General features: G+C 37.7%; 1 protein-coding gene across 2 annotated transcripts in view; it reads right to left on the bottom strand.

Moving 5' to 3' along the window:
* The window catches only part of g (adaptor-related protein complex 3, delta 1 subunit-like garnet), a 364057-nt gene that overhangs the window by 171158 nt on the left and 166156 nt on the right, over window positions 1-26743 (bottom strand). For both annotated transcript variants that reach the window (XM_090374354.1, XM_090374353.1), the window contains exons 13-15: window positions 25046-25194; window positions 4213-4339; window positions 3984-4087 (exon numbers count right to left, since the gene is read on the bottom strand). In XM_090374354.1, the coding sequence (XP_090230480.1) occupies window positions 3984-4087; window positions 4213-4339; window positions 25046-25194 (380 nt within the window). The remainder of the gene's footprint in view (window positions 1-3983; window positions 4088-4212; window positions 4340-25045; window positions 25195-26743) is intronic.

Genomic DNA, 26743 nt, shown 5'->3' on the forward strand with positions numbered 1-26743 from the left:
GGGTTGCATAACTATTAGGAATATATTGATACCTCCGAAAACACTGAAAACGATTTATTAAACTAGGATACAATAAGCAAAAACAGAAGCTTTTGGGGCAAGGTGCCCCTTCGTCAGCTCGACAAAGGTACAAATATGTTATACAAATATATAGAATAACAATATAAGACTGGGAGTGATCATGCGTTAGACAAAGTAAGGCGCATACACAAGGTGGATGAACGTTATATGAAATAAAACAATGAATGAGTCACTAGACAGAATCAGATGTCTGGTGTTGGGAATGTAAAGCATGAACGTGAGACGTATACCAGTGTTCATCGCACTGTAAAACAATTGTCTCCATGATTAGGTGCATGTGTACTCTCCTATTACAGTTCAAGAGACTACTATTCAGGGTGTTTCAAAAGTGAAGGCCAATAATTTAAAGGTGAACTGTACAGACTGCAATATGCAAAATAAGCCTAGTAAACATGGGTCCTTAAGGAAATCGTTTTCGAGATATTGCACATTTCTAGTTGGGATCCACCACTGACTTGTTTGTTTATACACATGCTCATTCTCTCCCTTTCCCCTCTCCCAATGCTCTGCGATGTAGCAGGCACATTAGTACTTGTCAAAGGATAGTCAACATGGAAAGAGGTTACAGCAATGAAGAGTAAGCGGACATGCACTTCATGTACAGTAAAGCCAATGGCAGTGCACTCGAGGCTGCACGCTTGTACCAAGAAGCATTTCCCCGCCGAAGGCAGCCTAGCAGGTGCACATTCATCAGGGTACATCAATGCCTTAGAGAACATGGGCGCTTTGCACATAGAGTACAAGTAGGTAGGCCCAGAAGCATAACACCTGATGTTGAGGAAAGGGCATTAAAAAGAATAGAACAAATTCCAGGAATTTCAACAAGGAGGGCTGCTCTACAAGAGCTGTACTGAGTCATAGCAGTGTGTGGTGAATCTTACATCGCCAATTACTGTATTCCCTACCATATCCAGCATGTACAAGATCTCAGCAATACAGACTGAGTGAACTTCTCCCAGAGTGAACTTCTGCCAGCGGATGCAACAACATTGTGTCCTGAACCCCCAATTTTTAAACAACATTTTTTTTCACTGACGAAACTCGTGATGGTATTTTTAATTTTCATAACTGTCATGTTTGGTCTGACGAAAATCCTAATGCATATTCACAAGCAATTAAATTGATACACCACCGTATTGTATTAAAATAATAATTTAATACTGCAAAATAAATGTACATAACATAGATATTTATAATTAAAACAATTAAAACTATTTACAATAAAATAATACAAATAAAATAAAATAAGAGCGATAAAAGTATTATAAAATGTTAAAACACATTAAAATACTTTATAAAATAAATACTTTAAAATACTTTTTTGATTGATTCCACCTAGCACGCTTCAGAGCCACTTCCGGTTCTAGTACGCATGAGGGGAATACCGCCCACGTACCCGTGGAACCACGTGAGCCATGAACCTGCTATTTAAGGATGTGTTACAATTAAAAATTACAATTACTGTTGAGAGAGGAGGCAGATGCCTCTGAAAGCTTCAGTATCCGGTACTTTAAGTCTTAAAAAAAGACTTAAAATACCGGATTCACAAATTGTTCAGACAAGACCTCCCTTTAACAAACACATACTGTGTCTTAATTATTACTACAGTCTTGTCAAGATGATCCTGCAATGCTTCTTTAACCAGTGACTCCTTTATTTTCCCCAGAAAACAAGTTAAACTAACAGGTCTATAGTTACTTGTGTCACCTTTCGAACCCCCTTTGTGAATTGATGTTACATTTACACACCTCCATGGACTGGAGGCGTGTAAACTTAAATAACCCTCCCCGTGTCCAAGGAAACTCTCGTAATTATGGCTAAGGGTTTGCTTACTTTCTTTGCTGCCTCCTTTAATATAACCGGATAGACCCCGTCCACCCCAGGTGCCTTCCTTATGTTTAACTTCAACAATTTCTCCTCTACTTTGCTCTTAGTTATTACAAAATCACTTAGCTCCCTGTTAGTTTGATAAACTTCTGGCATTCCCCTCATTGAATAACTCCTCATGTGTGAATGTAAATGCAAAATACTCATTCAGTTTATCAGCTACCTGAGCATGATCATCAATAGTCAACCCATCTATGTTAAGTGGTCCAATCTGATTCATCCCTTTCCTTCTGAGTTTACATAAGTAAAGAACTCCTTGCTGTTTTTCTTTGCATCTTTGCCAAAGATTTCTTGTAATCTGCCTTCACCTGCCTAACCTCCTTTGTGACTTGATTACAGACAAGCTTATATCTGCCATAAACTTCTGTGTCACCTGATAATTTATATGCATCCCTTACATTTTTCTTCTCTGCCACAATCCTCATTAATTCATCTGACATCCATTTAGGCCTGAACCTTGAAGAGTATTTCTTAGTTGGAATGAAAAGCCTAGTAGCCTCCAAGATTAAGTCCCCAAAGGCTTCTCATTTAGAATTCAATGTTGGTAATATCATAAGTTGATCCCACTGTACAGAATTTAAAAACTGTCTGAGACCCCTGTAGTCACCTTTACGAAAGCAAAAGCTCTTCCCTTTAGCCTTGATGGTAGTTACATCTAGTAATTCCTATATCAATATCATAAGTCTCATGTTCATGCCTTACATTTCCAACAACAGACGTCTGATTCTGCCTAGTGACTCATTCATTGTTTTATTTCATATAATGTTCATTCACCTCGTGTACACGCCTTACTTTGTCTAATGCATGATCACATCCAGTCTTATATTGTTATTCTATATATAACGTATTTGTACCTTTGTCCACCTGAAGAAGGGGCATCTCGCCCCAAAAGCTCCTGTTTTTGTTTATTGTATCCTAGTTTAATAAATCAGTTTCAGTGTTTTCGGAAGTATCAATATATTCCTAATAATAATAAGTTGCCAGATTTTGGACTCTTTCAACAAGTGCAATGTCTTTTAGGTACCAGTCTCCATACTCAGACACAGTATTATAATTGCCCTATGCAGTGTGACCATGACCTACCTATTTCCGCATGCAAATGTTTGATAAATCAACAACAGAACACTATGGGCCAATCCTCAAGTGTAATCCCTTCATCAATGTCATTTATGAAAATCAGAAACTACAGTGGTCCCAGAACGGATCCTTGGAGAACTCAAATTCAAATAGTAACCATTAATTACAACCCCCTCTGCTTCCTGCTTTGCAGCCAAATGTGAGCCCCCAGGGGCTCACATTTGGTGAGTATGGGCTTGGCACACCCAGGGTCCTGAACTGAATATCATCATTCATCATTCTTCTTTTTCTTGGTGATTCCCTTCTACTCTCTCTCTCTCTCTCTCTCTCTCTCTCTCTCTCTCTCTCTCTCTCTCTCTCTCTCTCTCTCGGGGTAATTCAGAAATTTTTTTTTTTTTTGGCTGGTGCAGCATAAGCCTCAGGCTTCCTTGCACCATACATGGCTAATGATAATAATAATAATAATTGGATGTATCTCACCAACCTTAAGAACCTTACTCTCTTTCAACCTCAATAATTTTTTCTGATAAGTTCTTCTCAAAGAACATTCCCATTGCAATCTGACTTTTTCCTCTGAATTCCTCCTTGTCCAAATGTGCTTTCAATTGTAAAAATGGATGCAAAATGCCTGTTCAACCAATGAATCAAACCTCTCCAAAGAAGTGACAGGTGGCAATGTACCCTGCTGAATAAGCTACCATGAAAGACTTTTTTAAAAAAGGTATACCCTGAATGATTCTTTAATAAGCAACTGAAATGAACTGATGAATTAAGAAAACGTGACCCAGTAATTCTATATTAACTAATCATATATTTTAATATTTTCTACATATGACAAAACAATTTATACTGCAAAAAATGAAAAAACAAATAATTAATAGATAATTTCATTTTATACCCAAAGCAAAACTCTATTTTAAAAGAATATGTATACTCACTCAGCAAATTCTCCACATATCCAGACAGCACCATAAAGCACTTCAGAGATACTGTTTCTCTGAGCACTGCCAACCAACAAATGTGCATTGTCAAGCAACACAGCCTAAAAAACATGATCACATGAAGCTTCCATAAACAGAGAGAAAAGTAAAAAGATAACTAAGATTATATCAAACTGAAACAAGAATTAATGTGATAAATTTTGATTAACTTAATCTCTGTTCTCACCATTTGTGACACAGCAAAAGAACGAATAGCTTGAACCCTAATGGCAACATCTAACATTTGGGATGCTATCAAAGATCCATGTTTAGTGCCTTCTATCCTTGTTAACTCAACAAGAATGCTGACATACCTAAAAATAAATATACTTCATAAAATATCTTGGTATCTGTTTATTGAATAATCTATAACATTTGTAATAGGTTTACAAAAATTACAGAAATAAATTAAGAAATTTTTATCTATACGATTAATTAAAATAAATGTTTTATAAACTGAGAAAGATTGCTATCTAGGAAACCACTAAATGAAGCAATGCTCAAGTTTTACAGTTATAATCATGCACCCTGAAATTTCTTTTATCATGGCATATGAGAATACCTGGAAGTGAAATATTTATAGAGAAATGAGCAATAAAAATAAAGCTGATCTTGTATAAATTTTAATTTTCTTGTATACCTATTAATAAAAGGGGTTGGAATAAGGTCTTTACTCACTTATGAAGAGAGTGAACTTAAAGTAATATTTTATCTGATGAAATTTTTAAATGAGATAAATAAGAAACATGCCACAAATAGAGAATTAAAAGACAAACAAACTTCCCCTTTCTTTACAGACTAGATTGTGTAAACTTGAACAGCATGTTGCACATACACATGCCAAAGTTAATGAACTCAAAATTTATTATTTTTCCAATGTAAACTGGTTATGCAGATGGCATGAAATTTCCAAAAATTTCTTCTAAAGCTAAATGTCGAAAATGAGATGTATCTGAATAGGTCTAAGTACAGTTGGCTGATAACTCTCATGTGAGAAAAAAATTTGCTCAAATAGTTTACATGTTTAATTAAATGTAATGAGTAACATTAAAATATTAAAAAAATATTTTAAAAAAAATTGCTCAAATAGTTTACATGTTTAATTAAATGTAATGAGTAATATTAAAATATTATTAAAGGTCTCTCATTTTAAACAAGTTTATTAATGCTTATGAGTATTGCACATCTGAGTTGGCTTCAAATTTTTAGATACAGGTATTAACTAACAGATTTCTAAACAGAGGTTATCCTCTTACTACAATTAACCAAATTAGAACACAAGCAGATTGTTTGTTTGTTATTTGGTTTTTAGGAGCATTAAGCAACTAAGGCCATATTGCTCCGGGAATATGTGGTGTTCATTCCCTGACCTTTCCGCATCCTCCGTATTTGGTGGTGACGGGCTCGAACCCCGGTCTAATCAAGAAGCGTGTGCTACGCATTGCTGCTCCTTCCCACCTGGCTACGGAGGCAACACAAGCAGAAACAAGTTAAAAATAATCACACCTTCCAATAACAGTAACACTAAAAAATACTTTTTTTTCCATTCCATACATTGAACAATGGTAAAAACAGCTAAACAGACTTTTTAAAGACACAGAATTCAAAATTGTAGGCAGGCCCACAAGGAAACTTCATAATAATCGCACCTTTGCATTCCAAATAAATTATTTGGTTTTCAACATACCCTGCAAAGATTGCAATTCATCTTACCAAGATTCTATGCAATGTACGCTTGATTTGAGGGTTAAGCAACACTCGGTATTGGTCCAAGCTTCCTGTTCTTTTGTTTTAGAGTTAGCTTTTAATGCTGTTAAAAGTCATACCTTTTTATTCAACAAAACTAAAATACTTAACATTCAACACAATTATACGAAGTTTCTAATTACGGAGACCCTGGAAATTAAACTACATTAAAACTCTATTAATATCCATCGCCCCTGTTATATCTCCGATTCGTGGTCCTTTATGCATATGTGGCATGTGAACAACTGATCTCTCTCTTCTATAAATTCTAAACATTCCGGTACGTGCACATTTCGCATTTCTATCCTGTGATCATGACTTGAGTCGAAAAGCCCAGTCAAATTAAGGAAGGCAAGTAAATTTTAAATTATAGAGAGTAAAGTAAATTAATTTTTTATATCATTTCCACAATAGTTTCATTCGGTTTTATTAATTGACAAAATGACTTCTTTAACTCATCGTTACTGGTTGCCGATTTGATGATTTGGGGTCGGGGTGGAGCTCCAGTATCTCGATTCTGAATGTGTTGGATCATTGATGTTTCTTTGGGTGCAAGAATTCATGTAAACTAGTTTTTAGATTCATTTTAATTTGGAGAGAGTTGCTGTGCAGTGTTCTGCAAGACAATATAGAGGTAAATTTCTCTATATTTTATTAATGTTTAATTAAAGGAATGAACAACGAGTATTATTATTCTACTCCACTGTTACTTTGAAAAATCAAGTGGAACATTAAATATCTTAACATTCCCTGCAATTTCAATGTGGGAAATTAGTGACCCTGATCATTTCGCATGGGGGTAAAGAACTTCCCATAGCCTTAAATGTTCACTTCTGTAAATAGAAGCCAAACATTCCTTATTTTTGTTACTTTTAACTAATTATTTTTAAATTCAAGTTTTTGAAAATCAACATAATTGGAGTATCGTTTATCCATTATTAGTTGACAAAACATATACATATTCATTTTAATTTGGAGAGTGTCACTGTGAAGTGTTCTGCAAGACAATACAGAGGTAAAGTTCTCTAAATTTTATTAATGTTTAATTAAAGGAATGAACAACTTGAGTATTATTATTATACTCCACTGTTACTTCAAAAAATTAAGTGGAATGTTAAATATCTTAACATTCCCTGCAATTTCAATGTGAGAATTTAGTGACCCTGATCATTTCACTGCTGCAGTTTCCCTGATCATTTCACAGGGAGATAAAGAGCTTCTTCCCATGGCCTTAAATAATTTGTTTACTTCTATAAATAAGAGCCAAACTTTCCTTATTTTTTTGTTACTTTTAACTTTTTGAAAAATTAACACAATTGGAGTATCTTTCATCCATTATTAGTTGACAAAAAAAAAAAATATATATATATATATATATATATATATATATATATATATATATAACTAATTGGTCACTTTATTAGAACCATGTCCTGAAAGTGCACGGGTCACTTTCACCAATATTTCAGCTTTACACACCTGTTCTCAAAGGTTTCAGGAGGAACACTGTTGTCTGAAGTTTTATGATGCAAATGCAGCTACATTGCACCTCTTCAAATTTTGCTATTACCATTTATGCTGTTACTGATGTTAAAGTTGCACCAGATGCAGTTGGTAAGATTTATTAACATAAGGTAAGTAAAGCCCTCAATTTACATTTGATTGTCTCCCAGAATAAGTTGAAGAGTTAATGGTTTGTATAACTCTGCAAGAAAGTTGAAAGCTGATTGACAAGCTGCTTGGTAATGTGGTTCCATGATTAGATTCTTTACTGTAAGCTGGGAATGACCTGAAGACACTGTGGAATATTGTTTTACATTAGGAAATAAGAATGTGTTAACTGTGTGTTTAATATGAAGCATGGTGAGGGTATCCTTTTCGTGTACAATCAAAAACTTGACTTTCAGAATTTCAAATGCTGTCAGGAGGAATACTATACTGGCAAAATGTGTTGAGACTGTTAAACCTGTAAAATTCTGCTCAAAAAGGTCTAGGCCAGAATTTATCAGCATAAGACCTTCCTGAATATCATTGGCTAAAACCTTCCCATTTGGACCCTCTTTAAATACAGCACTACTGGTCAACACAGTGTGACACAGGAATCGCTGATGACATCTGGTACTCTTCCACCAAACACTGTTCATACAGTTATAACTGACTTCTTATCCAGACTCCTCATCAATATTATTATTATGGTATAATGGTGGTCATCAATATTATTGATGACCACCATTATACCATACTTAACGTGAATGATTCAAACTGAAATTACATACAGATTTGAACAATACTCGCACCATAATGAATCTGGGTAAAATAAGGCTACATAAGGCACAGTATGACTGTAGTACCAAGTAAAGGATACCACGTGAACTGTCACGTTGATCATGACCCAAATCTGCTAAACCCAACAGATGTACAGGTCACTACGATAATACAAATCAGAACTTTTGGAATGTCAGCCTTCCATTCACTATTTTTGTCCAAGGCATAGTATTTCCTGTTCGGTCTTTAACACTAGTCAGAATAAACCCCCTATATTTTAATGCTTATTTGAAATACCATTAATCCACCTGCTTTCCTGTGAGCCCCTTACTAGTAATTTTTATATCAAATATGTTTAGCTAATCTCCCTTCTTCCATCCTTTCTACAGGTCATATCTTCACTTACCTCTGAATGAATATTTGTTATCCCACATTTTCTCAGATTTGCTCATTTGTAATATGGCTTTTCCATAGCAGGTAGGAGCAATCACATTTGTTTCCACAAGCTAGTTCAATATATATTTCTAAAAACTTTCATTCCTAAAGATTATAATTTTTTATTTATTTCTTATTCAGTGTTCAACTTCATAGGTTAAAATAAGTTTAAAAACTGTTATAAACAGCTAATTTTGTCATATGCTTCAAACAAATTTGTAAAATTGGCTTCCTGCTTCACCTATTCTATTGTTTATTTGTAGTGCTGAGAGCAAAGCCCAAACTCTAATTTTTACTTCTCCAAACTTATATATCTTTTTTTGTAAGCAATTTTTATGTCAAATTCTCTAAAATCTTATTCAGATTTTAAATAAAATCACTCATCAATCTCGCTGCTCTTCTCTGTACTCATTCCAGCAGCTCTACATCCTTCTTAAAAAGGGATACACTTAATTATAGAAAGTGTGCAAGAATATTTGCTGATGCTATTGAGGCAGTATTAGGTGGTCAGAAAACTGCTAGCTCGGGGGGATACACAGAATAATAGATTAACAGATTAACAAGAATCACTTTGTGATTCTTGCACTGCTTCTATTGGAATGAGCAGCAGCCTGGAAAACAAGATGCATTGACTGCTGGGAGTCATTGCAGTACAAGTAAATCCATGGACTGTGTTAGGGTAGCTAAGTATAGGAACAGGTGTATGTATACTTGCGTATACACCAATGCTAGGAGTTTGGTAAATAAATTTGATGAATTTGAGGCGTTGGTGAAAACATCAAAGGCAGATATTGTTGGATATCAGAGACGTGGTGTCACACAGATATAAAGAATGCAGAACTGGAATTTGGGGAGTACAATGTGTACAGAAAGGATAGACAGGACAGGAAGGGTTTTTGATTTGATTTCGATTTTATTGGCGCATTAGCAGCTAGGGCTATAATGCGCCAAGACCAGGTAAAAATTTAACATCTCAGTGACCTAATTAATTAGGCCACCATGTCCAGATCTAAAAATAAATATATAAAAAAGATAAATCAATAAAAGAGATAACAACAACATATAAATTTTAAATACGATTAAAAACCTTTATTGCTTTCAAAAAGCTAAAAATCGCAGACACATTGTTGTCATTGTCGGATAAAATCTGACTGAGTGTATAAGGCTCAGTCAGGTGATTAAAAGCTGTAAAACGGGAGCTGCTAAAATCTGGACAGTCAATTAAAAGGTGTCTGATCGTTAAAATTGTGCCACACGACTCACACATAGGAGGGTCATCAGCCCTCAGCAAAAACGAATGAGTTAAATGACTGTGTCCTATGCGGGTCCGGGCAAGAACAACTTCCTCCTTACGATTCCTGCGCAGACTAGACTGCCACGGTTCAATAACAGGCTTTATACAATATAATTTATTCGCAGTCTGTCTATTCCACGAATCCTGCCATTGGGAATATATCTTTTTGTGAATTATTTGCCTGTAGTCTGTATAGGGGACTGACAGTCAGTGGTTATTATTGGGAATTGCTGATTTGGCTGCGGCGTCAGCCAAATCATTTCCCCTAATCCCAATGTGGCTGGGAATCCAGCAGAAGCGGATATCATATTCACGTCCGAGGAGGAAGTGAATCTTCTGCTGAATACTAGACAGAACTGGATGAGGATTATATCTTACAGATATTAAGGCCTGTAACACGCTGAGAGAATCAGAGTATAAAATGAACCGTTGGTATTGGCATTCACTAATGTGATCCAAGGCTAACTCTATAGCATGCAGCTCTGCAGTAAATATACTGCATTCAGAGGGAATCTGCTCCGATGTAGTGCTGTCTGTAAAGACAGCAGTAGATCCCACATATGATTCCAACTTCGAACTGTCTGTGTAAACTGGCGCGAAGTCAGAATGTTCAGCTCGGTGTGCTGAATAAAGCTGCAGGTAGACAGACGATGGAGTGTCCGACTTTCCCCAATTTCTAAGGGACAAGTCACACGTTGGGAAATGAGCATGCCAGGGTGGAAGGGGTTGCTTTGGTATTTGGGCAACCTTGTCTACCTTAATATTAAGTTCTTTGAGTAGCTCTTGGAGACGAATACCAAAAGGACGATTGGCAGTCTTACGGGTGTTGTACAAATTTTCCCATCGTGGCTCAAAAACGAATGGCCACGTAGGATGGTCTGGCAGGGATTTTAGTTTTAAGGCGTACTTTAGAGACAACTGTTTACGTCGAAGTGATAACGGTGGTTCGTTTGCTTCGACGTATAAGCTCTGGACGGGAGATGTTCGAAATGCTCCAATAGCGATACGGAGAGCCTGATGATGGACAGGATCCAGCCATCGAAGTACACTGTCTCTGGCCGAATTGTATACCAGGGACCCGTAATCTATTCTGGATCGTACAAGTGCACGATAGATGCGCAGTAGGGTGCATCGATCCGCACCCCAAGATGTTGAGGAAAGAGAGCGCAGAATATTCAGCCTTCTTGTGCACTTTGTGCGGAGTTGACGGATGTGATCCAGAAAGGTCAGCTTTTTATCGAATACGAGTCCCAAGAATTTTGTGTCCGCTGCTACTGGAATTGCATTTTGTCCGAGCTTTAATTCAGGTTCAGGATGAAGATTACGCTTGCGACAAAAGTGTATGCAAACGGTCTTCTCCGGCGAGAACCTGAAGCCATTAGCAAGTGCCCAGGAGTTGAGGCGATCGATAGCTTTCTGCAGTTGTCTTTCAATAACCCTCATGTTGCATGACTGACAAAATATGCTAAAGTCATCAACATAGAGGGCACTGTGTACAGTTGGAGGAAGTTGTTCTGTAATGGAATTTACTTTGTTGGCAAAAAGCGTAACACTTAATACTGATCCTTGTGGTACTCCCTCCTCTTGAGTGAAGGAACGAGAGAGTGAGGATCCCACACGAACTTGGAAAGATCGATTGGCTAGAAAGTTTTTAATAAAAATGGGGAGTTGCCCCCTAAGGCCAAGGCTATGCAGATCTTTTAAGATGCCAAATCTCCAAGTTGTGTCATACGCTTTTTCCATGTCAAAGAACACCGACACCAAGTGTTCGCGTTTTAGGAAAGCATCCCGGATGGATGCTTCCAATCTAATAAGATGGTCCAAAGTGGACCGGTTCCTTCGGAAGCCGCACTGGATGTTGGAGAGACGGTCATTTGTTTCGAGATACCATATTAAACGAGAATTAACCATTCTCTCCAGGATTTTGCACAGACAGCTGGTCAGAGCAATAGGACGATAATTGGTGGTGACTTTTGGATCCTTTCCTGGCTTAGGAAAGCCAAGAACGATTGCCTTTCGCCAGGAGTCCGGAAACTGCCCTTCAGTAAAGATTCTGTTATACAGAAGGAGCAGACAACCCATAGATTTTGGTGAAAGATTTTTAACCATTTCATAATGGATGCCATCTGGTCCAACGGCACTTGCTTTGGAAAGAGCGAGGGCTCTTTCCAGTTCTGGAATAGTGAAATCCCCGTTGTAGGGATAAATACTCTTAAAGTTAAGTGCCTGTTTTTCGATTTGATATTTCAGGACCAGGAACTCTGGGGAGTACGAGGATGTTGCGGAGATGTCAGAGAATGTTTCCCCAAGAGCATTGGCTATTGCAGTTGGATCTGCAATAGCGCATCCATTATAATCTAGGATTGAAGAAGGGTGGGATGTATATTTTCCCTTCATTTTCCGGATTTTATCCCAGACTACCTTAGAGTTGGTAGACTGGTTAACAGATGATGTAAAACGGATCCACGATTCCTTTTGACTCTGACGACGGATGTAGCGTGCTTTGGCTCGTGCACGTTTAAAGGCTATAAGGTTGGTCGTGGTAGGATATCGGCGGAATATCCCCCACGCTTTGTTTTGAGCCTTTTTTGCTGCTGTGCATTGTGAATTCCACCAAGGTTTGGGAAATGGTGGAAACCGGGCAGATGTTTTTGGAACTGTATTCGCAGCTGCTTGGACAATATTTTCTGTGATGTACTTAACTGCATCATTGATAGGCTCTTGACTGACTGTGCCAAGATCAAAATTTGCCTGATGTTGGAAGGCAGTCCAGTCAGCCTGATCAATCTTCCACCGAGGTAACCTGAAGGGAAGACAGGATCTCCCACTGTGTAACAAGGTTATCACGGGGAAGTGATCGCTTCCGTATGGATTCTCCTCCACCTCCCAAGTGAGTGAAGGGAGTAGAGAAGGGGAGCAGATAGAGAGATCAATGGCAGAAAATGTACGGGTAGGCATGTGGAAGAAGGTGTTTGTTCCAGTATTTAGAAGGGAAAGGTCGTTGTCATTGAGCATACGCTCTATGACTCGTCCCCTTCCGTTGATGTTAGCACTACCCCACAGGGTGTTATGTCCATTCATATCCCCGAGAAGTAAGAAAGGGGGAGGCAACTGCGTTAGAAGAGCATCAAGGTCTGCCTGGGAGATGTCGGTCTCAGGTGGCAAATAGATAGAGCACACAGTTAATAAAAATCCCACCGTAAGGCGAATTGCAACAGCCTCTATGCTAGTTGTAATTAGTAAGGGCTGCACTGGGGTCTGGTTACCCACAAGGATAGCCACTCCCCCATGTACAAAGCCATCCGCAATTCTGTCCTTACGATAAATTGTGGTGTTATGCATCGTGGGATCGTCATTTGCCTTTAGATATGTCTCCTGCAAGCAAAAGCAAACTGGCTCGTGCTTTTGCAGGAGGGCCTTGATGTCATCAATATTTCTCCGGAATCCACGACAATTCCATTGTAGGAATTTAGCCATTATTTTGGCTTGGTGGGTCCATCAGGCGGCTTCCGAGGTGCTGAGGGCTTACTTTTATCAGTCTTGGATTTATCTTTCTTGGGGAAGAATGGACGCTGTCCTGTGTCCATTTCCTCCTCCGCAAAGAGTTCCAAGACTGAATCTTCGGGTGCCTCCTTCTGCTCGACATCCATCTTTTCTTGGGTACTAGGGGGGACTTCCCCTTTCTTATTCTTTTCTTTCATAGTTACCTTTGGAACTTGTGGAGCATTAGGAGGTACCGATATAGGAGTGGCAGCTGATTGGTCCTTTTGTGTAGGTTTTTGCGAACTTAAGAGATACCGCGCGATGGGAGTGAAAGACTCCTTTGGAGGAATGGTCATGTCCGTCTGAGTTCCGACGGAACATCTCCCTGCTACCTTCTGGGCGTAGGTAGGTCTGTTGATATTCAGGGGTTTGACCGATTTCCTTGCCTACTGGTATGATATATTTAGCTCTGCCTTCAGCCGTTGGATTTCTTTTTCTTCTTTCCACCTCTGGAAAGAAGAAAAAGAAAACCAAAGAAATCCTTGCCTACTGGTATGATATATTTAGCTCTGCCTTCAGCCGTTGGATTTCTTTTTCTTCTTTCCACCTCTGGCATGCTCGTGAGTAGGCCGGATGTTCGCCCTCACAGTTAATACAGGTGGGTTTTGCGGCTGAACATGCTGTTGTTTCATGGTCCTTTGCACCGCATCATGCGCATGCAAGGACTCCACGGCAGGCCATTTGAGAGTGTCCATACTTCTGGCATTTAAAACACCGTAAAGGGTTCGGAACGTATGGACGCACTGAACAATTAATGTATCCAGCTTTGATCTCGTCAGGAGGTTTAGGAGAGTTAAAAGTCAGGATAACGCTCCTGGTTTTAACTATTTTTCCATCCCTTCGCGCAGTGATTCTCTTGACGGCAATGACTCCCTGTGGTTTTAATTCGGAGCAGATTTCCTCCTCGGTGACGTCGAGAAGGTCCCACTCCGAAATGACACCTCTCGATGAATTGAGTGTTCTGTGTGGTGTCACCGTTATAGGGATTCCTCCGATTGATGTTACTCGGAGTAGATGTTCGGATTGCCTGTCATTTTTAGTTTCAATTAAGAGGTCTCCAGAGCGGAGCCTCTTAACTGATTTGGGTGAACCTACTAACCCATCTAACCCTTTCTGTATAAAGAAAGTTGACATTTTTCCAATCGGTTTTTCATTGGTGGAGTGCATGATTAAAAACCGCGGGATAGGACCTGATGGTAATTCAGTCCGCTGCCTCTTTGAAGCAATATTGCTGTCAGTGTCTGTATTTTCAGATAGGGACCGGGTTGGGGCCCCTGAAGAAGTAAGTTTCTCAGGATTCATGAAGTTTTTTATATGGTTCAGTGCCCGGGCTCCCCACCCACCACGGAGCCCAAAGGGACGCCCACTACCCGGCATGCAATAAATGCGCTCGGGAGTGGGACGCCAGGGGTTCCCAGACACTATACCCGCACCGCCGCCAGCCTGAATCCTGTCCCTCGGACCATGAGGGTAGGGGCGTGGCATTGAAACGGTTGATCCTCGTAGGCGAGCCTACTAGCCGATTGATCCTAGCCGGGCCTTCCAGGACCACCCGTCTTGTCGAAGCAGGGGCCAAAGTGGTGTATTGAAGCTGGGCCCCTCAACCACCAGGATCCCCCTTTCCGAATTTCCATGGGTCGCAGCGCACGGCAAACACGCCAGATTCCATTGATGTAAGCCCGGAACCTAGGCTGTGGGCGTCGGATACCAGTGATGCTAGCTAGTCTGGAAGTCCAGCAGCGTCACTGGGAGGTCCCCTCACCACGTACAGGTGCCCACGTCGAGGGGGAACAGGAAGGGAGGAGGGGTTATGCTGTTAGTTAAGAAACATACAAAATCTAAGGAAGTGCAATTGGGCGGACAATCCAATTTTGAGTCTCTTTGGTGTGATATAAGCACTGGGAGATCAAAATTGAGAGTAGGAGTGTGTTATAGGCCTAATGATTCTGATGAGTATAATAAAAAAACTGCACAGGGAAATAGAGTATGCCAGAGAGTCTTATAATGGGGGATTTTAATTTCCTGGATATTGACTGGAATTTGTGGGTTGGTCACGCACACGCACACACGGCTTTGTGGATTTAATGGATGATTGTTTTCTACATCAGCAGGTTCGGGAGGCAACTAGTGGGAGTAATACTCTTGATCTGATTATCAGTAGTGATTCTTCATGCATTAAGAATCTGCAGATAAAGGAACCAATAGGTGGCAGTGATCACAGTGTGCTGAAGTGGGATTTACTCAAAGAAGTAACTACCATCAGGGGTAAAGAGAAGGGTTTTTGCTTTCATAAAGGCAACTACAGAGGTCTGAGACAGTATTTGAATTCTATACGGTGGGACCAACTAATGATGTTACCAACAGCAAATTCAAAATGGGAGGCATTCAAAGAATTAATCTTGGAAGCTAGTAAGCTTTACATACCAACTAAGAAATATCGTTCAAGGTTTAGGCCTAAATAGATGTCAGATGAACTAATGAGACATTATTATTATTTGGTTTTTAGGAGCATTAAGCAACTAAGGCCATATTGCTCCGGTGATATGCGGTGGTCATTTTCTGACCTTTCCGCATCCTCCATATTTGGTAGGCACAGGCTCGAACCCTGGTCTAATCAAGAAGCGTGTGCTATGCACTGCTGCTCCTGCCCACCTGGCTATGGAGACACCAATGAGACATGTGGCAGAGAAGAAAATCCATGGGATACATATAAATTAATGGGTGACATGGAAGCCTACGATAGATATAAGCTGGTATGTAACCAAATCACAAAGAAGATTAGGCAGGCAAAGGCAGATTATGATAAATCTTTGGCAAAGGATGCAAAGAAAAACAGCAAAGAGTTCTTTATCTATGTAAACTCTAGAGGGAAAGGGATGAATCAGATTGGTCTACTGGATATTGATGGTTCAACTAATGATCCTGCTCATGTCGCTAACAAACTAAATGAGTATTTTGCATCTACATTCACACATGAGTAGTTATTCAGGGAGGGGATTTCTAAAGGTGAATTAAACTCTGGCAGTGAGCTGTTTGTTTGTTATTTGGTTTTTAGGAGCATTAGCAACTAAGGCCATATTTATCCGGGGATAGGCTGTGGTCATGTGCTTGAACCCCGGCTGGCAGTGAACTAGATGATTTTGTAATAACTGAGAGGAAAGTGGAGGAGAAATTGTTGAAGATAAACATAAAAAAGGCACCTGGGGTGGATGGGATCTATCCAGTTATATTAAAGGAGGCAGCAAAGGAAGTAAGAAAACTCTTAGCCATAATTATGAGAGCTTCCTTGGACTCAGGGGAGGTACCCATGGACTGGAGGTGAGCAAATGTGACCCCAATTTACAAAGGAGGGTCAAAGGGCAACAAGTAATTATAGACTTGTTAGTTTAACTTCTGTTGCAGGGAAATTAATGGAGGCACTGCTGGATCATCTAGACAAGACAAAGTTATAGTTCGGACACCGCATGGTTTTGTTAAGGGGGAAGTCTTGTCTGACCAATTTGAGTGGATACTATGATGTAGTCACAAAGGAACTGGATGCAGGGAATAACTTTGATATCACATATTAGAAAGGCTTTTGATACTGTTGCACATGGAAGACTGCTGCACAAATTGGAGCAGTGTGGCATTGGAGGCAAATTGCTGCTATGGATAAAAGGATGTTTGAGTGGGAGAAGACAGAGAGTGGTAATCAATGGACACTGCTCTTCGTGGACTAATGTTATTAGTGGAGTCCCTTAGGGTTCAGCATTGGGTCCATTGTTGTTTTCTGTATTTATAAATGATATTGATGATGGTATATCAGGCTTAATGTCCAAGTTTGCAGACAATACGAAGGTTGGTATGGTTGTTAAGGACACTAATAACAGTACACCGGCTGCAACTAGATCTAGAAAAGTTGAGCAGATGGACTGAGAGGTGGCAAATGAAGTTTAACACAGAAATATAAAGTACTACATATGGGAGGCAGTAACCCCAGAGTAACATATCAACTCTGTGGTACTACACTGACAGTGGTAGAGAATGAAAAGGACCTAGGGGTAATTGTGCAGGTAGATATGAAGTTTTTCTGAGCAGACAGTCTGCAAGAGTAGCTCGTGGTGACTTATCAATGATATACAGGTGACCCTCGCTTAACGCTAATAATTCATTCTGGAAAAACAGAGCACTAAGTGAATCCGCACTAAGCGAGCGCTGCATTCCCATAAGGTAACATATATATATTTGAGAGTTGTGGTCCGTGCCATAGGATATTGCCCAATCAATAAAAAAACGGTAGTGAAAAGATGCACAAATGTCGGTCAAAATATTTAATATTCAAATAATTGTACATACAAAATATTCTGCATTACATACGTATAAAAATTAAACTTAAAATTCCAATTAAAATCATGAAAAATGTGTCGATTTTGGGTTGTACTTTAGCCCTCTTCCTGGTAAACTAAAAGGAGTTTTAATTTTAAATCCCCCACACTAGTTTTAAACGGTTCCACATTTTTTTTTTTTTTTTTTTAGGTGAGTTTTCAGATCATCATATAGGCTAATCTCTCTCTCTTTTTCTATAATATTTAACTTAACTGAATTCTGCATTGGATATTATCTTCAATAAAATTAGTTAAAAGCCTCTCCATTTCAATCCTAATAGCCAGTCTAGCCCTAGTTGCTTGCAGTGGAACAGCTGTCTTTCCCGCTGCTAAAATTAATTCTTTATTTTTTATAATTGTTCTTACAGTTAAACCTGCCAATCCTAAATTATTGCACACATCCACTTGTCATTGACTGGAATCGATTCACATCCAAACATCTAATTTGATTTTCAAATTCAGTCTTTTTCTTACATTTGTAGTCTTCATACTGCGTCCAGACGTTGTTGCTTTTTCATTCTTATCCACCATTATTAACTCTACGAAAATGTAACTGCGTTGATTTCTTTAATTATGATATAATGTTCGAGTAAACTGTCCGTTACGTACTATGCCTCATACTGTACTGAGTGATGACTAGATTTCGGATAAATGCATATAACGCAAATATTATAAGCAATATACTTGATAATTTTTTTTTTAAATGTTGATCTTGGAACTACGTAACAAGTAACTGTACTGCAATTAAATTAACGTACGAGAATATTTCACTGAGCGTGTGAAAATTTAAGTTGGCGTGGGAAACGTTTTAATGCTGTTTTGCTATTCATTTTCAAGCTATCATCTCCATCAGATGAAACGTTTTTGTTAAATATGCCAAAAATGCAATCTGCATGCTGGTTTGGGGTTGTTTTTTTTTTTTTAGGAGCATTAGCAACTAAGGCCATATTGCTCCGAGAATATGCGGTAGTCATTCCCTGACCTTTCCGCATCCTCTGTATTTGTTGGTCACGGGCTCAAACCCCAGTCTAATCAAGAAGTGTGTGCTACGCACTGCCGCTCCTGCCCACCTGGCTATGGAGGCACCAGTGTGTATGCTGGTAAAAGAGCGCTATAGTGATTTGTGACAGCGTTATAACCAGATATGGGTTATAATATAAGAACAGCATTATAGCGAATCAGTGTTAAGTGAACTGCGTTATAACAAGGACCTGCTGTACAGGAATTTTTCTAGCAGGGAGGTGATTATCCCCTTGTATAAGGCAATGGTCAGGCCACACCTTGAGTACTGTATACAGGTCTGGAGGCCTCATTTTAAGGATGTAGAGCTGTTGGAACAAGTACAGACAAAGGCAACAAGATTAGTGAATGGAATGAAGGGTTGCTCTTACGAAGAAAGGCTTAAGTTTTGCAAATTACAGTGTCTGGAGACTAGGCACCTGCGAGGTGATCTGATTGAGGTGTATAAAGCCTTGAATGGTTTGAGCATGCTCAATGCTGATGGGATTCATTCTCTTGCGCAGAATAATCGCCTGAGAGTGCATAAATTCAAATTGAGGAAAGACGGTTATAGGATAGATGTGCGGAAGTTTGCCTTTAGGCAGTGGGTGGTTGATTGCTGGAGCAAACTTCCATCTGTCATTGTTGTAGAAGTTGATAGCTTAAACAGATTCAAGGCAGAACTTGACAAACATTTGGAGCGAGGGGGATGGGTGAAATAAGGGGTTTTTTTTTTTTTTTTGTTGATGCTATATATACTTGCTTTCTTGCATTATGTGCCCTTGCTAATGCTTATGGGATTATTCCTCTTGCTCAGATAATCACCTGAGAGGGCATAAATTCAAATTGAGGAAAGACAGTTGTAGGATAGATGTGCGGAAGTTTGCCTTAAGCCAGCGGGTAGTTAATTGGTGGAACAGACTTCCATCTTTTGTTGTGGAAGTTGATAGCCTAAATAAATTTAAGGCTGAGCTGGACAGGTATTTGGAACGAACGGAGGAGTGAAAAGGGAGCAGGTTGTTTTTTTTTTTTTTTTTTTTTTTTTGGCTGATGCTGCATAAGCTTGCTTTCTTGCATCATATGCTAATTCTCTACTAATGCTAATTCTAAAAATTACTGATGAATATTTATTAGAAAAACTTTCAAGCAAGAAGGAAAATAAGGCTCCTGGAGTTGATAGAACATACCCAGTAATTTTGAGGGAGGCTGCCACAACATGTATTGAACCATTGAGATTAATTATGAGGGCATCTTTGGACTCAGGAGAGATTTCTTTGGACTGGAGAAGTGCCAACATATTGCCAATACATTAAGGTAGTTCTAAGAGTGAAGTTTGTAACTACAGACCAGTTAGTCTGACTTCGGTAGTAGGGAAAATCTTAGAGGCAATGATTAAGAGTGCAATTCAAGGAGATTGAAATGGCATTCTGAAGAATGCACAACATGGTTTTAAGGGAAAATCATGTTTAACTAACTTAGTAAGTTATTTTGACAAAGTTACTCATGAGTTGGGTGTACAGAACAATTTCAAAATAGTTTATTTGGATTTTAGCAAAGCATTTGACTCATCCCTCATGAGGTTACTGTGTAAGCTGGAACATATTAAGAACACTGGAAAGATTCTAAGATGAATTACTGGATGGCTGCAGGGCAGAAGGAAGAGGGTTGTGATTAATGGATATTCTTCCGATTGCTGTAAAGTCAGTAGTAGGGTACCCCAAGGATTGGTTCTTGGACCACTGTTGTTTCTGATTTTCATAAATAAACAATGTTGACAAAGAAGCTGTAATGTCAAAATCTGCAGATGATGTAAAGATTAGAAGAGCCATTAATGATCAGGACCAAGCAGCACTGCTTCAGGATGACTTACACAGGCTTTAGGCCAGAAAAGTGGAAGCTAAGTTTTAATGCAGCAAAATGCAAGGTTTTATACTTGGGGAATAGCAACTCCAAATTAAATTATACACCTGGTGGAGGTGAATTAAAAACAGCAGAGGAAAAAGGGGATCTGGGAGTTGCAATATGGGCAGATTTCTGAACAGTAAGAAGTTTTCTGAACAATGTAAAACAAGCAGCCAGGAGATCTCATGGTGTCCTATTGATGATTTATCGAACATTATCTCGTAGAGATAGGGAAGTCATACTCCACTGTATAAGGTAATTGTAAGACCATATTTGGAATCCTGTCCAAAGTATAAAGACCTTATCTGAAAAAAGACAGTAAACTTCTTGAAAGGGTCCAAAGATGGACAACTAGCATGGTTATTAGAATTATTACAATTATTAAAAAGACAATACTTAACTGCATTGTTAAATTTCCAATGAATAACTATAGGTTTGTCAAAGCAGTTAAACTAAATGTGAGATCAGAAAAGGGGTGATTGTGTGAGGAAAGACTTTGATTATGTCGGCTAAAGAGCTTGGCAACCAGGCACAGAGGGGACTTAATTGAGGTTTACAAGGCTTTGAGAGGGGTAAAATTTTAAATAAAATAAACGAAGACAGAATTTTCACTACTACAAAGAATTCCGGAACTTGGGACCATAAATTCAAATTACAGGGAAGAGGTTTACACTAGATTGTAGGAAGTTTTCTTTTAGCTAGTGAGTCATCAATTACTGGAACAAGTTACCTCCACAAGTAGTTGAGGCTGACAGTTTGAAGAAATTCAAAGGTCAACCAGATAATTATCTTCATGATGAGGGAAGTTTTTAATTTCTTGTTCTTTTTTTTGCCAGTGCATCAAAAGCCTGTGGCTTCCTTACACTATACAGCCAATACTAATACTAATTCATATGATATACATTGAAGGACATGAATAAACACAGGTAAAAATTATTAGAAAGACAATACTTAACTGCATTGTTAAATTTCCAATGAATAACTATAGGTTTGTCAAAAGAAGTTAAACTAGATGTAACAATGAACTTTATTTTTTATCATTATATCCTATGCAGCATTATTTTTCGAACAAGTTATTTATTTATAAAAATACAGAAACAAACACTACATTTCAATCAAGAACTCTACCATATCTCTTGATCACATGCAAAGAGCAGCAACAGATAACAACAAGCATGAACATTTAGCCAATCAATGTGATGAGCAGGAACATAACAGCTGCCTTTAAAAAAATGACAAAAAACTTCCAAATTTAGAGAATAAATACATATATCTTCATAGTACAATATCTCAACAAACATGTAGCAGCTTATTAAAGAGGAAAAGTCTTGTAGCTCGCAGACTATAGACCCCCCCACTCCAGCCTGGAAAAAGAAGAGATATTTACCAAGTTGGCCAGCTGTTCATCTTGCTCAATGCTCAGGTGACACATGAACAGGGGAAATAACTAGTGAAACACAAAATTATAAATAAGCAAGTGCAACATAATGCACTTTAGCTTATGTTTGATTTAACCTGTTAGCAAGAGAATTTATTCATTAATTATATAATAATAAAAATGGGTATGATGCAAGACAGACTATTATCCTGCAATGTCCTTTAAATCAGTGAGGTATGATGATAATTCATGTAAAGTGCAGTGTGGTTACCTTAAACCAGGCATCAGGAAGCTTTTTTGGGTCAAGAGCCAAATCAGCAAAAAAAAAAAAACAAACAAAAGACATTTTGGGAGCTGTAACATATTATACAGGATTATTCAAAAAGTAAACATGACAAACAATACAACAGAAGATAATCTTATCACATATATTTCATTTGTGATATTTACTTAACCTTTTCTGGATTATGTACACATTTTTATATTTTTTATGTGGGCCCTGAGGTATATATCTATGTTTTTCAAAGTCATTTCAAGTATATTGCAAATTTTTCATTAAGTGCTGCCATCATCTTATCTCTGTTTCTGTAAACACATTTTATAACAGCATGCATGCAGATTTCAAAATCAGAAAAAGAGACAGTGGCTGTCAGCCACTCTTGCCAGAATTTGGCTCACAAAAGCCAAAATTCTCTAGAATTCAGAACCAGAAGCTGATTAAATTGAATCAATTGACACAAAAATAGAAATAGAAGGATGTTACATCAGAAAAGAAGTAATGAGTTTTTACAAATTTTTAAAAAAAATTAAAAAAAAAAAAAATTATGATTTTATTTTTGAAACAGTTTCTCTAATACTGGGCAGCCAATTAATAAAAACAAATTAATATTTAAAAACATTTACACCCGAAGTTTTAATTCTTATGAATTTTCAAAATTTCATAACGAAACTCAGTCCACTCCACACAGGCCACTGCTAACAAAAAAATTCACTGCTCTGGGCCCAGCATTGCTCAAGAGAAGATATTTAATTTTCTTTTATTCAACTACAAAATGAGAGTTGCAGTTTTGTGTGCTTGGAGCCACTGGGTCTTGACCACTACTTTATACTCCAATATGTACGACACTATTTACAAAAATCATAGTTCTTGAAACTACAGATATACAATGTTAAACAACAGCTCACTCAATGCTTCATTAAATGAGAATAAGGCTGATAAATGAGCAAGAATCACCATTATGTTTGAGTGTGGAGAAATGAGTCTGAATGATGCATAAGTGAAATGTTTGAGAAAGACTGCTTTAACTAGTGATTCCAAACCAATGCACCACCTCAATGAAGCCCTCAAGGTATCCCACACACACACACACACACACACACACACACACACAATTATGGTTGTGGGTGTATGAGAGTGATACTTTTAAACAACCTTGCATTTTCCCCCCACCACACTCACTGTACCCCTGTTTAAGTAACTGTTTTAAACACTTAAAATATAACCACTAATGAATACTTTTCAAATTTCTTTCCTAGTTGATATACAATACTTAAAAATAAAAATAAAAAATAATAATCTCATGAGTTGTGCAGGATCATTTTCCCATCCCAACATTCAGAAACTTATAAATTTGATTGTATATGAATATTTTTACTGAATCCTCCAATTCCCATCTCATCCTAAATCAAAGAAAGATGCTCTAATGATGTTGCTCTCAAAAATTTGTGAAAAATGGCAATTAGATGACGACAATTTCAAAGCAAACAATTTTTGGCCTTAGCTTAATAATTACAAACCTCTTTGTTCTATATTATTAAATTCAACCAGCTCTTGTCAAGCAATCCAAAGAGCATCAAGTGATTTATTCTTTGCTTCCCTAAACAGGTGTGATATTACTATCAAAGAGTCATAAATTTCCCATATGAAATAAAGTGCCTTTAAAAACTTTGTCCAAACAGGATATGGGAATGTGATGATACCTCAAGCATTTTTTGTTCACTGGCATTCTCCATAATCTCTCCTTACAAGTGGTATTTTTAATTACTGAATAAATGAACACTTTCCCCCTGAAAGGTTTTATAAATTTCAAAGTGAGTGGTCACTGTTTTTGGGAAGTAACTGAATTTGACCAATGGACTCACTACTCATCCCATGCAGCCACTGATAGGTTAATAAACACTTTAAACTGACCAGATTAATATTAATATTTCATTACCTCTGACCAACATGATCAAGTACTCACAGTCTCCCAAAAACTTGGATACCAGCAATTATCGTCACTCAGTATGTCTAGAAATAAATTAATCAAAATCAGTGCAAAAATGACCTGCACTACAATGAGGAAGATCCCTCTACCTCTTTACTATAAGTAGGGCCATGATTTAAAACTGATTATCACACAGACCTTGGCTTAGTATATGGGGACAGAAGCCTTTACTTTCAATATCATTTTAGGGAAGAAACAAAGAATGAATCACTTGATGCTCTTTGGACTGCTTGAAAGAGCTAGTGGCTTTCATAATATGAAATTATCAGAAGATACATCCCAAGTTATTCACCAGAGTTGGATATTTATTCTAGCAAAAAAATATCAAAATATGTTCATCAAACTAGAGTACTGGCTACTAAGATGTTAATTCTAATTCTAAATCAAATAGATGGACCCCCCCCCCACACCAAATGTGATTGGAATTTTCAATATCACGAATCAATCTTCAGAGTATATGTAAGTATATAAATGCTATGTGACAATGGTTTATGCTACCTTACAGTTCTTAAAACACAGTTGTACTGTGAACTTATGTATCTGCTACACTTGTACCTTTTATACAATTTAGAATGCATTTGTAATTACTACGCAATCAACAAGTGTGTGTAAAAATTCCTCAGTATGTATGTAAAATTTATTAATACTGATGATATGTTTCATAAAGCAGTGTGCATGTTTAAATGACTGTATAAGACTAAGTTATATATGTTACACTTTATAACTTGCTGTAATGCCCACTTGTACATGAATGCTGTGTTTGTGCAAATGTATTTTATTTAATGAATGAACAATAATAATACTGGAATAATTTATAGAGTACTAACCATTCAAAATTTGTAATATACTGATAGTTGTTTTGAGAACAGATATCAATTATCTTCGATAATAGTTCATCACGATAAGTTGTACCTTCTGCCTTATCCATGTGAATCATAAGCTTCTTCACTATTTCCATCAGGTTCTTTTTTGATACCTATAAAATGCAAGGTAAACTAATATCAGAGGTATTCCGTATTAAATTTACCTAGTAAAATACAGCAGCATAGCGAAAAAGCCAAAATAAATTTAAGTAATCATTATTAACCGCTTTGTTAAAGGAAAACAGGCAGCAGCAATCCATTTTATTTTAGCATTTTTACTATGCTGTTATATTTTACTAGATTATAAAATATAACAGCATAGTACATACATGGTTTTCTTTGCTAAACAACCCAGTAAGGAGCATATCTCTAAGAAATATGCAACAAATGAAATAACATTATATGATATACCAGTGTCCAAGTAAGTTTCTATATGTCAATAAATGTTGTAACTGGCCAGTCTGTTCTTTAAATATCCTCACAGAAAGCCTGGAAGGTATAAATCAAGGCACTCAGAGTGGGATGACATGGAGTCTGTAACAACTCTCCACAAAGGTGGGGTGAGGGAAGTGATCTACACTATGCTTAAATGTGGCATGTTGCACAGTCCTACAGTAAATAGCTCTGCCAATAACAAATAAATCTGTTAAAAAGTTTCAAGTAACATTTAGCATTTGGCACTTGTCATTCTGCACAAGATACTAATCATCTGTGGAAGTAGAGACTGCACAAATTTTGGATTATAAGCTTGCATACACATTTGGGAGACACTAGTTGTAGTTCAGGACGCAGTGATGTAAAAAAAAGTGCATGTGTACAGTGTACGCACGAAAGATGTTTTATGTGAAAACACCTTTGACAAAAATCAGAACTATTTTAAAATCAAACACCTAGAACCAAAGTTATGAACAATGTAACGTTTTATGCTCATGCCTGCTACTTCCTAAATGATGTCTCGCATTCTTCCTAAGTGTTGTCCTGCATTTTTGTTACCAATCGCTTTTATTTCAGTCAGAAATATTTTGCATGAACGATGTAGCGTTTTATGCTCACACCCACTACTTACTCTACCGAATCAACGTTAATCACTGAGTTAGCATCATTTAGGAAGTGATGTCATTTGCATCATTTCCATTACCAATCTGTTTTACTTCAGTCCGAAATAATGATGTAACGTTTGATGCTCACACCTGCTACTTACTCTATCGAATCAATGTTAGTGACTGCATTATCATTATTTAGGAAGTGACGTAATTTGCGTCATTTCTCTTTCCCATTTTCATGACAAATTGGTTTTACTTCAGTCCGAAATACTTTAGGCCACTAAAGATGTTTTCACATCAAAAATGAATTGCTGGAATAATTCACAGAAGTAAATTCTCTTCACAAAGTCAGGAGGTTTCAATTTGTACGTGGCAGCAATGTGATAAGGATAGAGGCCACATTATTCTTATGTTTTATGACATGCTGAAAGCATCAGCTTTGTTTCTGCAGACAATCTGTATAACTATTTATGGAGAGAAGTCAGGATGACCAACATTGCTACCCAGCCTCCACCATGTTCTTTTAAAATGGAACTAGTCTTCTAAATTTTATCCACTAAATTTCTGATTAGAGAATGCTAGCTTCCTATGGGTAATGGATATATTTTATATAAATAAA

Source organism: Mastigoproctus giganteus, chromosome 5 (genome assembly GCF_048544385.1).
Source record: "Mastigoproctus giganteus isolate SK-2022 chromosome 5, ASM4854438v1, whole genome shotgun sequence".
Taxonomy (NCBI): Eukaryota; Metazoa; Arthropoda; class Arachnida; order Uropygi; family Thelyphonidae; genus Mastigoproctus; species Mastigoproctus giganteus.